Source organism: Mus caroli, chromosome 19 (genome assembly GCF_900094665.2).
Source record: "Mus caroli chromosome 19, CAROLI_EIJ_v1.1, whole genome shotgun sequence".
Taxonomy (NCBI): Eukaryota; Metazoa; Chordata; class Mammalia; order Rodentia; family Muridae; genus Mus; species Mus caroli.
The window spans coordinates 55,943,348-55,956,820 of NC_034588.1; the positions used below are offsets into that span (position 1 = coordinate 55,943,348).

General features: G+C 51.4%; 1 protein-coding gene across 3 annotated transcripts; it reads left to right on the top strand.

Annotated features, from left to right (window-relative positions):
- Positions 1–753: 753 nt before the first annotated feature.
- Positions 754–10,390, top strand: Emx2 (empty spiracles homeobox 2). 3 transcript variants are annotated; one of them, XM_029472358.1, is made up of 4 exons: positions 1,531–2,013; positions 4,045–4,229; positions 6,286–6,719; positions 10,305–10,390. In XM_029472358.1, exons 1-3 carry the CDS (start codon positions 1,605–1,607, stop codon positions 6,451–6,453), a joined length of 762 nt encoding a protein of 253 aa, XP_029328218.1. In that variant the 5' UTR covers positions 1,531–1,604; the 3' UTR covers positions 6,454–6,719; positions 10,305–10,390. The 3 variants fall into 3 exon arrangements, with proteins under 3 accessions (XP_021008030.1, XP_029328218.1, XP_021008031.1); XM_021152371.1 differs by lacking the exon at positions 10,305–10,390 and having other exon boundaries at positions 754–2,013; positions 6,286–7,794; XM_021152372.2 differs by lacking the exons at positions 4,045–4,229; positions 10,305–10,390 and having other exon boundaries at positions 6,286–6,389.
- Positions 10,391–13,473: the final 3,083 nt, after the last annotated feature.

A 13,473-nucleotide genomic window follows, 5' to 3' on the forward strand; every position in this document is an offset into this window, starting at 1 on the left:
CAGCCCTGGGACAACAGATGTCAGAATAAAAATAGGTACAGTAATAATAGCAATAATGGGAACAGTGTCAACGCCACTAAGGACAATGGAACGATAACACAAATCATAACTTCAGCTTCTGACCTAGGACCCAAGACTCCTTTCCCAAATAGCTCCACATATCCCAGAAAGAACTGTTTTGGGGAAGGAAGTGACCACCCTCCAGAAAGGAAAAGCAGAAACTCTTGGGTGCAAGCTGGAAGTCCACTGCTAAGGTACAGGCGCAGCTGGCCCCTCAGGTTTGAACTTAAAAAACGAACCAGCCGGGTCAAAGACTGCAAACGCGTGGACCCTGGAACCTCGAAGCTACGCTTGGCTGGAGGGGTGGGAGGACCCCCCCCCCTCGCGCGCCTAGGAAACCTCGGGAGTTTTGCTGGGGGGGTGGGGATTGGTAGGAGTGAAGCGGGTTAGCCCTTGCCCGGAACCAGTCCCCGCCCGCTTACCCTCGCCGGGCGCCCGAAGCCATCTCAGTGACCCGGGCGCGGGCCTCCAGGGGACAGCCGCAGCGGAGCTTAGGGCGTGAAGAAATCTGCGTGTCCGTCGGTGATTCAGTCCCATCAGCTCCAGCGCCGCAGGCTTAGGATCCAGGGGTCCGCAGCAAAGGCAGCGCAGCCCCAAGACTCTGCAGGGACCCGGGTGCCCCGGAGGGAGTGGTGTGGGTGCAGTAGGAGGCGGTGGCTGAGGGGGAGGAGGTGGGGGAAAGGGGAGGAGGAGGAAGAGGAGGAGGAGAGGAACGAGGAAGAGGAGGAGAAGAGGGAAGCGGAGGAGGCGAAGGAGGAGGAGAGAAGCCGCAGCGGGCGCCGCAGGAGCGAGGGAGCTAGCCCGGAGCGCAGGGCGAAGACACCAAGAGGTCGGCGGCCGGGCGGGCGGCTGGAGGCACGGCCGGGGCAGTAGCGCCGACTCCGTTCCATTCTGGGCCCGGATCCAGGCCTCCGGGTTCCCAGGCGTTCGCCTCCCTCTGACGCACTTTAAAGAGTCTCCCCCCTTCCACCTCAGGGCGAGTAATAGCGACCAATCATCAAGCCATTTACCAGGCTTCGGAGGAAGCTGTTTATGTGATCCCCGCACTAATTAGGCTCATGAACTAACAAATCGTTTGCACTACTAGTGAAGAAGCGAACACTTCCATGGATTGTCCTTGGACTTAGGGCGCCCTGCCCGCCTTTTGCAAAGGAGAGAAAACTTTTTTTTTGCCTCCCCGAACCCCCCTCCCTGCCTCTAACTCCAATCTTCCCCCCCACCCCCACGCCACCTCGCTCAAAAAAATATTACCCCAATCCACGCCTGCAAATTCTTCTGGAAGGATTTTCCCCCCTCTCTCCAGGTTGGGCGCGTTTGGTGCAAGATTCTCGGGATCTTCGGCTTTGCCTCTCCTCCCCCTCCCCCTCCTTTCCTTTTTCCTTTCCTTTCTTCCTTCCTTCCTTTCCTTTCCTTACCCCCACCCCCACCCCAAACAAACGAGTCCCCCATTCTCCTCGGTCCTCGCCGCGGGCAGCGGGCGGCGGAGGCAGCGCGCCGCGGTCGCCGGGAGCAGGGAGCCCAGCGCGCCCGCTCCTCGGCGCAGCATGTTTCAGCCGGCGCCCAAGCGCTGCTTCACCATCGAGTCGCTGGTGGCCAAGGACAGTCCCCTGCCTGCCTCGCGCTCCGAGGATCCCATCCGTCCCGCGGCGCTCAGCTACGCCAATTCCAGTCCCATAAATCCGTTCCTCAACGGCTTCCACTCGGCCGCCGCCGCCGCCGCCGCCGGCAGGGGCGTCTACTCCAACCCGGACTTGGTGTTCGCCGAGGCGGTCTCGCACCCGCCCAACCCCGCCGTGCCGGTGCACCCGGTGCCGCCGCCGCACGCCCTGGCCGCCCACCCCCTGCCCTCCTCGCATTCGCCACACCCCCTCTTCGCCTCGCAGCAGCGGGACCCGTCCACCTTCTACCCCTGGCTCATCCACCGCTACCGATATCTGGGTCATCGCTTCCAAGGTACGTGCCACGTCGCGGAACTGAAGCACGCCGCTCCGGTCGCCTCCTTCATTGCGCCCGGCCTGCTCCGGGCGGGCGCTCCTCGAGGCCTGGACGGGCGGAGGTCAGCCTGGGTGCTTGGTTCTGAAACTGGGTAGCTAGGGGCCCGAGAGGCTTTGGTCCCCAGTCTCTGAAGCTCGTTTGTGTTACTGGTTTGCCCACTCCTTGACCTTTTGGAAAAGGGTGCAAACGAGGTGTCCCGTGGTTGGGGCCAGGGTCGGGCTGGCTAGGACACGATGCTGGGCGATGAAGCCCGCTGTCAAGAAGCTCTGAGCCCGCGAGGTCTTTGAATCCTGTTTCCCTGGACCGTGTTCCTGGCCGGTCTATCTCTCAGGGACTCGGACAGGGCCACATGGCCAGGTTCACTGGACTTCAACTATGCTCTACACTCACTCTATGTCCTTCCAGCCCAGACCCGCTACTTCTAGGTCTTCAACCCCTTTAAGGAGATAAGGAAACCTTGGAAACCTCAGAGCAAACTGTTTCCTTCCTCCCGCTCTGGAGGCCCAGGGAGGGGCGGGAAGAGAACGAATAGAAACCTCTACAGCTCCACTAGTTCTCTCAGCGACCTGTTTAACCCGGGCACCCGCTGGACGTGGCGGGAAGTCAGGTTCTGTTTGGTCTTTGGTTGCTGATTTTTGTTTTTGTTTTTGTTTTTCCTGAGAGAAAGAAAGAAAGAAATTAAGAAAGAAATTTAAGAAAAGAAAAGAGAAAACCCAGTCGAGAGAAGGCCCGACAAGGGAAGATCTGTTTGGATATCTTCATTCCCCCCTACCCCCGATTTAGTAATTTTGTATGCTTCTAAGTTGGGGTTTGTAAGAAAGTTAAAACTTTAGGAAAAGGGTTCGAATTAGTTTGCCGACTGCAGTCCATAAAAGACCTACCTCCGCCGGGCGCGATCGATAACGACGGGCTTTTCCATTCAATAACACTTCGCATTCCTGTCAGTCTAGACTCGGGTGTATGCCAGCTCGCCATTTTATATATTTATATATTATTTTAAAACACCCCAACAAAACAAACAAATAAACAAAATCCCAAACCAAAGTAAAACACCCTTTTCCCTTAGTTCAGCACCGAATTTGCCTTCACTCCCGCTGAGACTACCGGCTGTTTTTGGGTGGTGGTGGTGGTAAATACATTCACTTCCTTTAATACGGGAAGCCAAATACCCAAGCCTAGCTTTCAAAGTTTAGAGCTCAACTTCCCCATTCTTTGTCGCCTGGCCATATCACGGACAGCTTGGATCTTCACCGCACATCGCCGCACATCGCAGCTAGTACCCTCAACTCGATCACCTTGAGGCTCCAGTCCCTTCACTCTCCTCTCCTAGCTCTCGGCAACCAGGGACCTCTAGAACCGGGTACTCTGGAAGCAGCGGCCTTAGACACTGGGCATACTTGCCTCGAGATTTCTGTCCCGGCCCGGCTGCAACGTCTCAACCGACCTCTGCAATTTCTCAGAGAGATAGCAAGACAAAACTAGAAACCAACCAAAAAAAAAAAAAATTCTTGAATAAATCCGTGAGAAAACACGACGTCATTTTTACGCTTAATTTTAAATTTTAAAATAGGCTAGAAAGTAGGGAATTACTACCACTATTTCTTCTACTACTACTACTTATTATTGTTATTATTATTATATGGTGGGCACCAATCTTCGAGCCCGGGTTCTGTTGTCCTATTTTCTGCCCTCGACACACAGAGTGGAGGTATCTAGGCTTGAGGTACTAGGGCAGTTAGGGAACCGGCAAAGGTCGGGAGCTTGAGGACTGCCACCTTAGAGACCACTGCTCTTTAGCTACCGCCCAGGTTTGGAGCCCTGGGGCCTGGGTCTGACGGCCGGGCCCGTGTCCTTTTCAAAAGCTTAGAGAGGGTCTGGCGCTGCGGACTAGGCAGAGACCTAGGAAGCTATGCCCAGCCCGGCTCCAGAGAAGCCGGCGACACCTGCCTGGGAGGCCCCCTAATGGTACTTCTGCTCTGCCCCCTGCAGGGAACGACACAAGTCCCGAGAGTTTCCTTTTGCACAACGCTCTGGCCAGAAAGCCAAAGCGGATTCGAACCGCCTTCTCGCCGTCCCAGCTTTTAAGGCTAGAGCACGCTTTTGAGAAGAACCATTACGTGGTGGGAGCGGAAAGGAAGCAGCTGGCTCACAGTCTCAGTCTTACGGAAACTCAGGTGAGTGTGGCCCAGCAGCCAGGGCCAGGCCACACTACATCCAGCCCCAGGCAGCCAGCGCCCTGCACTCCGACCAGCGCTGAGTTCTGGATCAGTAACTCTCCAGGTGCTCAGCTTTGTTAGGGCAATATGAGATTCACTGGCAGGCTAGCTTTTCTCCGCTGGTCAGGCCCCTGCAACTCCAAAGTTTTGAGAGAATCGCGGAGATTCAGCTGGGGTCCGAGATATGGTTAATTGCAGCAGGGTGTTCTGATGATTGGGCTCAAGGCTGGAGAGAGCCGGGAGTGGTTTAGATAAGAGTTCTGAAAGACTCCAGGGCTCACCCGATTACTCCTCTTAAGGGAATGCCTGGGAATCTGAAGCCGGAGGCCAGGCAAGCTGGGCGATCCTGAAAATTAGATGGTTTGCAGAGAGGGCTAGCCTTAGGGGACACATCCTTTCTGCACAGCGGAGTTGGCGGGGCGGAGGGCCTGGCTTGGGTTAGTCCCAAGGTGGTTAGGGAGTTTAGGTCTACAGTAGGCGCTACTGTACTCTCAGTCGTGAGGCAGGGTCAAAGTTCCCAGTAAACAGTAATGTTTGTAGGCAGAGTACAGCAACTTATTTTCACCCTGAGAAGCTCACATTGAAGGTTTTTGTTGTTGTTGTTTGTTTGTTTATTTTTAAAAAGTTCCTTCTTCACGGGGAAAAAAAAAAAGAACGAATAGGGCCTCTCAGGTTTGCACAGGGTGGGCACAAGGCAAGGCCCACCTGATTTCTCCTGGATAGAGGAGGCAGCGGTTGTCTTTGTCCGCCTCGCTGCCCACACTGCCTGGAGTCTTTGTGTGCGTGTCAAGCCAGGAGCACACTGACACTGGCTTTGGGCAAACGCTCGGGGCGGGGGGGGGGGGGTTGCGTATGAACTGTCCTCCCCTTTAATTAGTAGACTCAAAGCAAATTAAACTCAGTCTTGTTCCCAGTTCCTACTTTGCTTTTCATGGGGCACTTTGGGGGGGACAGGAGCATTGGGGAGAACAAGTGAGACCCCGTGGCAGTCTTAAAGGTGAGAGTGGAGTGGCATCTCAGGAGCCAGGAGGCTCTGACGGAGCTGCTGTGGGCTGTGGGGGCTACAGTCACTACTGTCTTCTTCATCTGCACTGCACTGCTGGACAAACTTGGGCAGTGCTGCTGAATGGAGCCCGCTGCCCAACTTCCCCATGGAAGGCAATTGGCTTGATCCTCGATGGTGACTTAGAGCTGCAAGCCATGGGTAGGCCTGGTTACCAGACTCTGTCTGGAGGCTGGAACCAAAGCTGATTTTACCCTGTTTGAGGACTGGACAGGAGCAGAGGAAAGAGACCTCTTTCCTTCTCCTTCTCATTTAGTTTCTTTTACTCCCTTTCTCTGTCATGGTCTTCCCGGAGCTTTCAATTTGTCCGGGGGGGGGGGGCCCTGAGTGAGGCTTGTAAAGTCCATGTCCACTTGACTTCCTCTGGGCCCTTTCCAGTCCTGCTTACCTGCCAGTGTCCCCCAAGGCCTGAGGACAGGCAATCCCCCCATCCTCTACTCAGGCCCTTGCCTGGCAGAAGAGGCACTATATTTAGGCAACTCCAGACTAGTAGAAAATAGAAAGCGCGTTAGGCCAACAGAGACTGAGTCTTTCCTGTACTCACTGTCTGGGCAAGCAAGGAATCTCTCTCTCTCTTTCTCTCTCTCTCTCTCTCTCTCTCTCTCTCTCTCTCTCTCTCTCTCTCTCCATATATATTTTTTCTTATTATTTTTACAAAGTTTTTCATGCTTTGCAAAAAGCCTTTGCTTTTAGTGGGAATTCGTGTGGGAGAAACAGCCATACTTTGGGCACTGTGGCCCTTGGGGAAAGGCTCCTTGGTAGGGTTTGGAAAGACAGGAATAAGGCTTCTCTAGAGGGGGCTTGCTCTCAGAGGGAAGGAGAAGAAAGTGGTCAGTCCTAAGGATGTATGTCTGGGGGTCTGGGGTCAGGCCTGGGCTGTGACAGGCCTCTGGTGTATGATAGGAAGGCACTAAGAAGGACCTGAAGATGCCCACTTGTCTCTCCCCACAGGTAAAAGTATGGTTTCAGAATCGGAGAACGAAATTCAAAAGGCAAAAGCTAGAGGAAGAAGGCTCAGATTCTCAACAGAAGAAAAAAGGGACACACCACATTAACCGGTGGAGAATTGCTACCAAGCAGGCGAGTCCGGAGGAAATAGACGTGACCTCAGACGATTAAAAGTCCAAACCCAATCCTACAGAAATGGACAGCACGGAGCAAGAAAGACAGGGAGAGGAGGGGAAGAAAAACCCTACAAAACAAAAACAAACTACACACACATTCACCGAGAAAGGGAGAGAGGGAATCAGAGCAGTGACGCTCGCAGCAGACTTTGGACAGCGAGGGCACTGGACCGGGAACTGGCGCCGGGCACCCGCTTACAGGACAGCAGAGGACGGAGGCCCCATCATCAACATGCAACCCTCGTCTAAAGAGGCAGCTGAGTGAGTGAGAGAGACAGAGACTGGGAGGGAGAGAGAGGAAGGAGAGAGAGAGAGAGAGAGAGAGAGAGAGAGAGAGAGAGAGAGAGAGAGAGAGAATGAATGATCCTTGTGAGGCAAAGGCACATTCTGACAAGGGGAGCTGTCAGTCAAATGCCAAACCAGGGAAACAAGATGATTGGCGGGTATTCCGCTTATCGAAGTCCATTTAGAAATGATAATGATTTTTTTTGAAAAAAAAAAAAAGGCACAGGACTTTTAATTTTGCACTTCACAGTGTTTCCCCCTCATCTTTAATTAGAAATAACATACAAAATTCCATGTCTAGCCCCATCCTACACCTGTTTCAAAACTTGAATTGCATGTAGCAGTTGTCGGGCGAATGGTGTCTAAAAACTGAATTGTAATTTTATTTCTCTTTTAAAGACAGGTTCTGTGTATTTTTATTTTTTATTTTTTTTTCTGAGAAATGTGCAGTCTGTAAAAACACTTTTTTGATACCTTCTATTGTCAAAGTGATTGTGAAAGCTAAACGAAGTAGGCTCGGAGATAGTGGTCCTCTGACAGAGAAATGAGGGAGCAGGACTGGGATGGAGGGCGGGGGAGGGTGCCCCTGAGAAGAATCAGGACTCATGCTAGGGGTAAAAACAACCCAGGATAAAGACCCAAATTAATTCTATTTCTTGGATATTTCCTTTCCTAACATTCTGATACTTTAAATCACCAAGTCAACTTTTCCTTTTAGTGGTTGGAGAGATTGACTGCATCCAGCCACTCATCATAATGGCCATTCAGAACTTTTAAGTCTGTCTATTGCAAAAGTGGAAGGAAGGCCTGTATTTAATGGGGGTGATGGTGGCGTGGCCAAGGACATGGGAGTTTTCAAGCACTGAGTTTCTCTTCCAAGACCATAGACTTACTAAAGAGGGTTACAAATGCTTCCTTAGTGTCTTCTATACCAGATTGTAAATATTTTTGTGTTTTGTGTTAATTTGTTAGAATTCTAACACACTATATACTTCCAAGAAGTATGTCAATGTCAATATTTTGTCAATAAAGATTTATCAATATGCCCTCAGAGTAGTTGTCTTGGGAAACTGAAGTGGATCTTTACAAAAGTAACTCTTTAATTCGAATGTGGGCCTTCTCCAGCTAGGCTCCAGAGACCCTGACTCCCGGCCCACAAAAGAGCCAGACTGATGGCTTTTGGGGGCTTGTATTTTAAAGAGATGTGAAGGGAGATGCTTAAGATAGCCAAACTCTTTCAGAAGAGGAAGAGGAGAGAAGCTGCCCAAGCAACTTTGCTGAAGGATTTTAGTTTCAACTCCAGGCTAAAAAACTAAAAAAAAAAACCAACCAAACAAAACCAAAAAAAAACTTCACTTTACTTCTGATTTCCTTTTCTTTGTAAAGTTTAGAATGTAGTTTTGGCTTGGAGAATATTCTTAGAACCCGAGTTCTGGGGCTTCTAACTTCGTTTCTGACTTCAAACCCCTTAAGGACAAGTCAGCCTCCTCTTCTCTTTTTTCCTTTTCTCCTTTCCTCTCTCTTTTCACTCTAATCTGCCAAAAGTGAGGGAGATGAACCCAAAGGCCCCCCGAAGCCTTATAAGGCAAGCATTCTGAGAGATCTTCCACTCTTAATTTTAACATTAAAGTAAAAGTTGTAACCATTCTCAAAGAAAACTTCGCTCTTTCCCTGTCCTCCCCCTTCCGAGGGTATGAGGTTGTTTTTTGCATGCTTCATTTGCTTCCTATCCCGATAGGCTGCATTAATCAGTTTTATTTCCATTGATAGAGAAACCTCGTCTGTTCTGTTCGAGCTACAAAGCGTCCTGTGAGCTTTTGTGAAAGTGCAAATCAGTTTAAGCAATTATCATACCAGGAATATGAAGGGAAAAGAGGAGGCCTTGCCCAGTGGTCTCCTTTAATCTCTTAATCCACGGATCCAGGGGGGCTGCCTGGACATAATTTAGGACAATCTCCCCCACCCTTTACACTGTGATAAGGCCAAGTTACAATGCAGGGGCAAAAATACAAGCTTTGTTAACATCCTGCCTTGAAAAGTTAAGATTAGACATTCCGTGCACGTGTGGGGACTTTAGGGCACTATGGAATCTTTTCTTTCTGTTTTTCCTCCCCTCCTCTAAAGGAGAATTCATTCTCTGTTTCTCTCCCTCTTTTTTTTTTTTTCTCTTGCCCCTGTATCTCTGTTTATCACCCTTCTCCCCTTGGTCTTGGTCCCTGGGCAGACCTGGCTGCTCATACTTTGAGCTCACAAAGGCCGTTCCTCTGGAGTTTGTATTATGGGTACCGGTAGCAGAGAGGTTTCAGGAAGATCCGGGCTTGCCTTCCACAGGGACAGGTGCAACTCGGGAATTCCACAAAGATGCGTGGGGCTTGGGCTGCTTCCACAGTGGGATGGTCCATCACTGACTGTTCTCCTTTTTGCTAGAACAAGAGCAGGTTACTTTCTTCATTCATCCCACCCTCCCAAACCTGGAATGGTTTGAATATAGAGTATAGTCTCCTTACAACTGAGGCTGACCCTTTTATTAAAAAAAGTACCATCTTGGTAAAAAGCTTTCTGTAGTAACCATAAACTTAAATTTAAGTACGAGAAAGGGGAGTGGTGAAGAGTTTTTTTCTAAATGTCCTATGCAGTGTGACAGCAATAAAATCATCAGAGAATACTATTAGCTTTGAGGGGGAAAAAAAAAAACCTAAAAGCTTTATTACAAACCAAGCTTTGAAAATAGGGGGGATTAGGCGGCTGAAAGGGTCCCACAATGGTAGGAAGAAAAGGTTTCATGCTAATGAGGTTAATGCCCTTTGTATCTCGGGCCTCCACATCTTCATTACGCGCTATCTCCGGCTGCACCGAGCGGCTCAGAGAGCCGCAATCCACTCCAACGCCCCCCTTCCCGGCCCAAAGAAGGATTTGATAGCCGCTCTGTTCAAACTAGATAATTATATCTTTTCAAGTCGGAATTAAGATAAAGAAAGTGAAGCAGAGGCGGCTCGCCTTGATCCACTGCAAACAAATTTGGCGCACTTTCGAGTCCTTCCCCCCCGCCTCAAAAAGGCAGGACAGTCAGCTTATTAGCCGCTCGTTTGCTTTATTAATTCATCTATTTAAAGTGGCAGGATTAGAGCGTCTAATGTGGGCGCGGGCTGCCGTGGCGCTGAAGAATATAAATATTTGCGAGATGCCATCCCACGATGCCTATCTGGGCGTAGGGCTAGGTCAGGGTGAGCTGGGGGTGGGGGGGGGGGGCGCATGAGCTTCGAGTCCAGTCCCCTTTGCTGTGCACTCGAGCTTGGCTGTAGCCAGTGGAAGCCGAGTTCCCACTCGTGTTCCGTAGGTGCCAGGCCTGGATGCTCTGGGCAGGGCTCTCTATGTGCCTAGTGGGCAGGGCTGAGCTTCACTTCCAGAGCACAGCCAACTAACTGCATGCTGGTTGTCCCTTGTCTTGCCTGTGACTTGCAGGCTATAAATTGACATATTTGCCCCGCCCCACCAGTGTGTCCCCCCTGTGCCAAAGAATGTTCAGTCGTCCCAGGTTTTCAGTTTCCTTTTTCCTAATAGGGTCAAGTGGAAGCGGGCCAGGACTACATTCTCCTGCGATATACACCTGAGCTGAGTATTTCTCCCTTCGATCACATATCTTCCCGAAGCAACTAAAATCATCTGGTTCTGGCAGAAACCTTGGATTTCCGGCAGTCACCGTTCCTAGCTAACATTCTGGATGTGTGGAGTTCCAGCTCCCTGGGACTCTGCTTCTGGCAGCCGAACCGAGCCGGAGCGGGCACGTTGGCCGAGGCCCGGAACCTGCCGGGCCACTTTTGTAATAGGGGCGGATTGTGGCAGCTACAGAGGCAAGCCAGGCCGATCCGACTTGAAAGCCCCCCCACCCCCGGGCCCCTGGCCTGAGCGTAGTTTGGGAAACTTGGGCTCCTCCCCGTCCGGCCTCGAGTCTCAGGAAACAAAGTCCTGGACACACTGGCGGGTTGGGGAGGGATTCTGAAGGTTCAGAGGTTTGGCTCTGTGCCCTGCTCTGTGGTGGTAAGATGGGGGCCAGACTGGGCTGCCCACAGTGGGCAGTTGTAAATCAGTATATGGGTGGGTTAGGCTGGAGGTCTGTGATAGTACGTTTTAATAGGTATGTGTCTCGGTCCACCCTACAGCTGTGTTTGTGGATTATGGAAACTCAGTTGAGCGTTCTCACCTAGGACTCAAGTCTGTTTTGTATGGGTGCTGACTGTTTACTTTAGGCAGAAGCTGAGGAGGTTAGAGTTCCCTGCATAGATTGTGGCAAGATGTCCAGCTTCCCTCGTGGCTCTGCATTGTTTTGCGTCAGGACAAGAACTTGCAGTCATAGGGCTGAGAATGAAGCGCCTAATAAGGTGTGAACATACAGTTTATTAGATTTGTGCACCAGGTCTGGTTGTACAAGATATCTGTGGATATCGTTTGTTTGCGTTTTAGAGGATGGTATGGTGTTTGTGATTTGTGGGGACTCTTCTTCCTGTTTGAGTTGGGGGGAATTCCCTTAATGAACATCCATACCCAGCATTTAATGTTGCATTTTTGTATCTTGGGGTCTACGCAGGAGAAGAGTGGAGGCTTGTGTTGGGGTGTTATTCTCGAAGTGCACCACCGCTTCTGGAGTTCGGTAAACAACAGACAGTTTTTGTAACTGCGCATCTTTTTCTAGGCTGAACTCTATTATTTCTGCAATCAGCACTTGATTTATTTGGGTGCTGCCTCGGAGCAGCCGCGGGCGGGGTCGAGGATTGCCGGCTTATAGTACTAGGCCACCACGCTGATCCCAGCGGAGCCCGGAAACAGAGTCTGTGCCTTAGCCTCCTGATTTATTTTCCCCAACCAGCCCCGTAGCGAGGGGGAAGTGGGAGTTTTGAGAACCCTCTGACCCCAGCCGTGACCCGGCTCCGGGAGGCAACTTCTCCAGGCGCGATCCTGTGCGCCAGGAAACCCGAAGCAGTGCCACGCTTGAAAGCGAAAGGTCCATTCATCAGCCGCGCCCCAGCCTCTAATTGGCCTTTTGTTCATTAGAGCCTGTTGCCCAGCAGGGGAGCTTGGGAGGGCCCGAGGCTGCAAGTCGGGGTGCCTGCTGCAGGCTGGGGACCGGTGCCTGTGCCCGGGGCTGAGGTCTCTATAAGGGCAAAAGCCATCGCGCTCCTCTGAGGGGGCGCCAGAGCGCGCCAAAGATCACAACCACGTGCAAAAATGCGCTCCTGGAAGCTAGTCCCCAAGAGTCAGGGCCTAGTCCTGTGGCTGTGGCCCCCTTTTGTTCCTTCCTGATTCTCCTGCAGACCAAGCTGCCCTCTCACACCCTAGAGACCTCAGACCTGCCTCTCCCAAGTTTCTAACCCAGTTGCAGCTGGTGGGACTGGGAAGGGCTCCCATCCTGCCTTTCTTTATGCTTACAGTTCCTTCGCCCTGGCTTGCCACTCACCCCAGAGACTTTGCACTCCTTTTTAAGGTACCAGCTCACACTGTCCTGTCATGGAGCCCGCATCCTACTTCACTGAAAGGCTAACTGGAGAGAAATTTTGGCACAGATGACCAAGGTGGGGATGGCCCCACACCCCAGGGAGGGGGAAGGAAAAGGAGACCTTTGTCACCCCAAATTCCTTATCCATCTCCAAGTCAACCCACCTAGATCCATCCCACGCTTAATTTCCAAACCAAACCTGAGCTTTCCAACCCCTGACATCTCCTCCCCCGCGCCCCCCCCTCAACTCCACCTTTACTGTTGCTTTGCATACTCATCAGAGGAGCCCTAGAGACAGTATGGGGCTTCTCAGAATACACCCAAGGACCAAAAACGCACCTGAGGGGCCCCAGCAGTGCCTAGGCAGGGGATTGAGGTCGTTTTTTGGAAATTGAGCCAGAAGGACCAGCTTTGCCTTGCTGTGGACTGGTTGTCAGCAATCTCCCAGATCGTGGCGACTGAACCTATATATAGGACTTTGAGCGGCTCCTGGCCCCAGCTACCTCCAGGTCCTATATATAGCTTGGGTCTCCATAGCCCCGACTGGACCCTGACGTCAGGAAGAACTTGATCTTGCCTGCTTCACTCCTGCTTCTGAAACTGATCCTTGAAATGAGAGAACAGACTCTACACAATTCCCATGGCCTTGACATAAGGTACAGCGATAAATATACACCACTAATGAGCAATTACCATATAATCACCTTCCAATTAGCTCGCATAATGATGAATTAAACATTCTAGCAGGCGGGATTAGGTTTCTTACTTTGTATATTATTTACGAAGGCTATAGCATCTGCAAAGAACCAAATATCAAATTAGATGGGGAATTTTCACTTGGGGGTAATTAAGTATTCAGGCCAACGGCTGTGTTCTGGTCACTAGTGCAGCAAGTGAGGCCTCCTGCAGGATACTGACCAGTTCCTTGGCCATTTATTTGCTCTCTCTCTCTCTCTTCCTGTGTCTCTCTGTCTCTGTGTCTGTCTCTCTGTCTCAGTGTCTGTCTTTGTCTGTCTCTCTCTCTCTCTCTCTGTGTCTGTCTCTCTGTCTCTTTGTCTCTGTCTCTCCCTCTCTCTCTGTTGTAATTGCCTTTCCTCTCCCTCTTTACCACCCTGGCCCCTGGGGTGGGAGACTACATGACTGGGGATGCCAAGGCCAGGGACCAGGGATGGGACCTCAGCCTAAAGGTGGAAGGTAACTCACAATCGCAACCAGCAACTGTCCCTCCCCCCCCTCCCC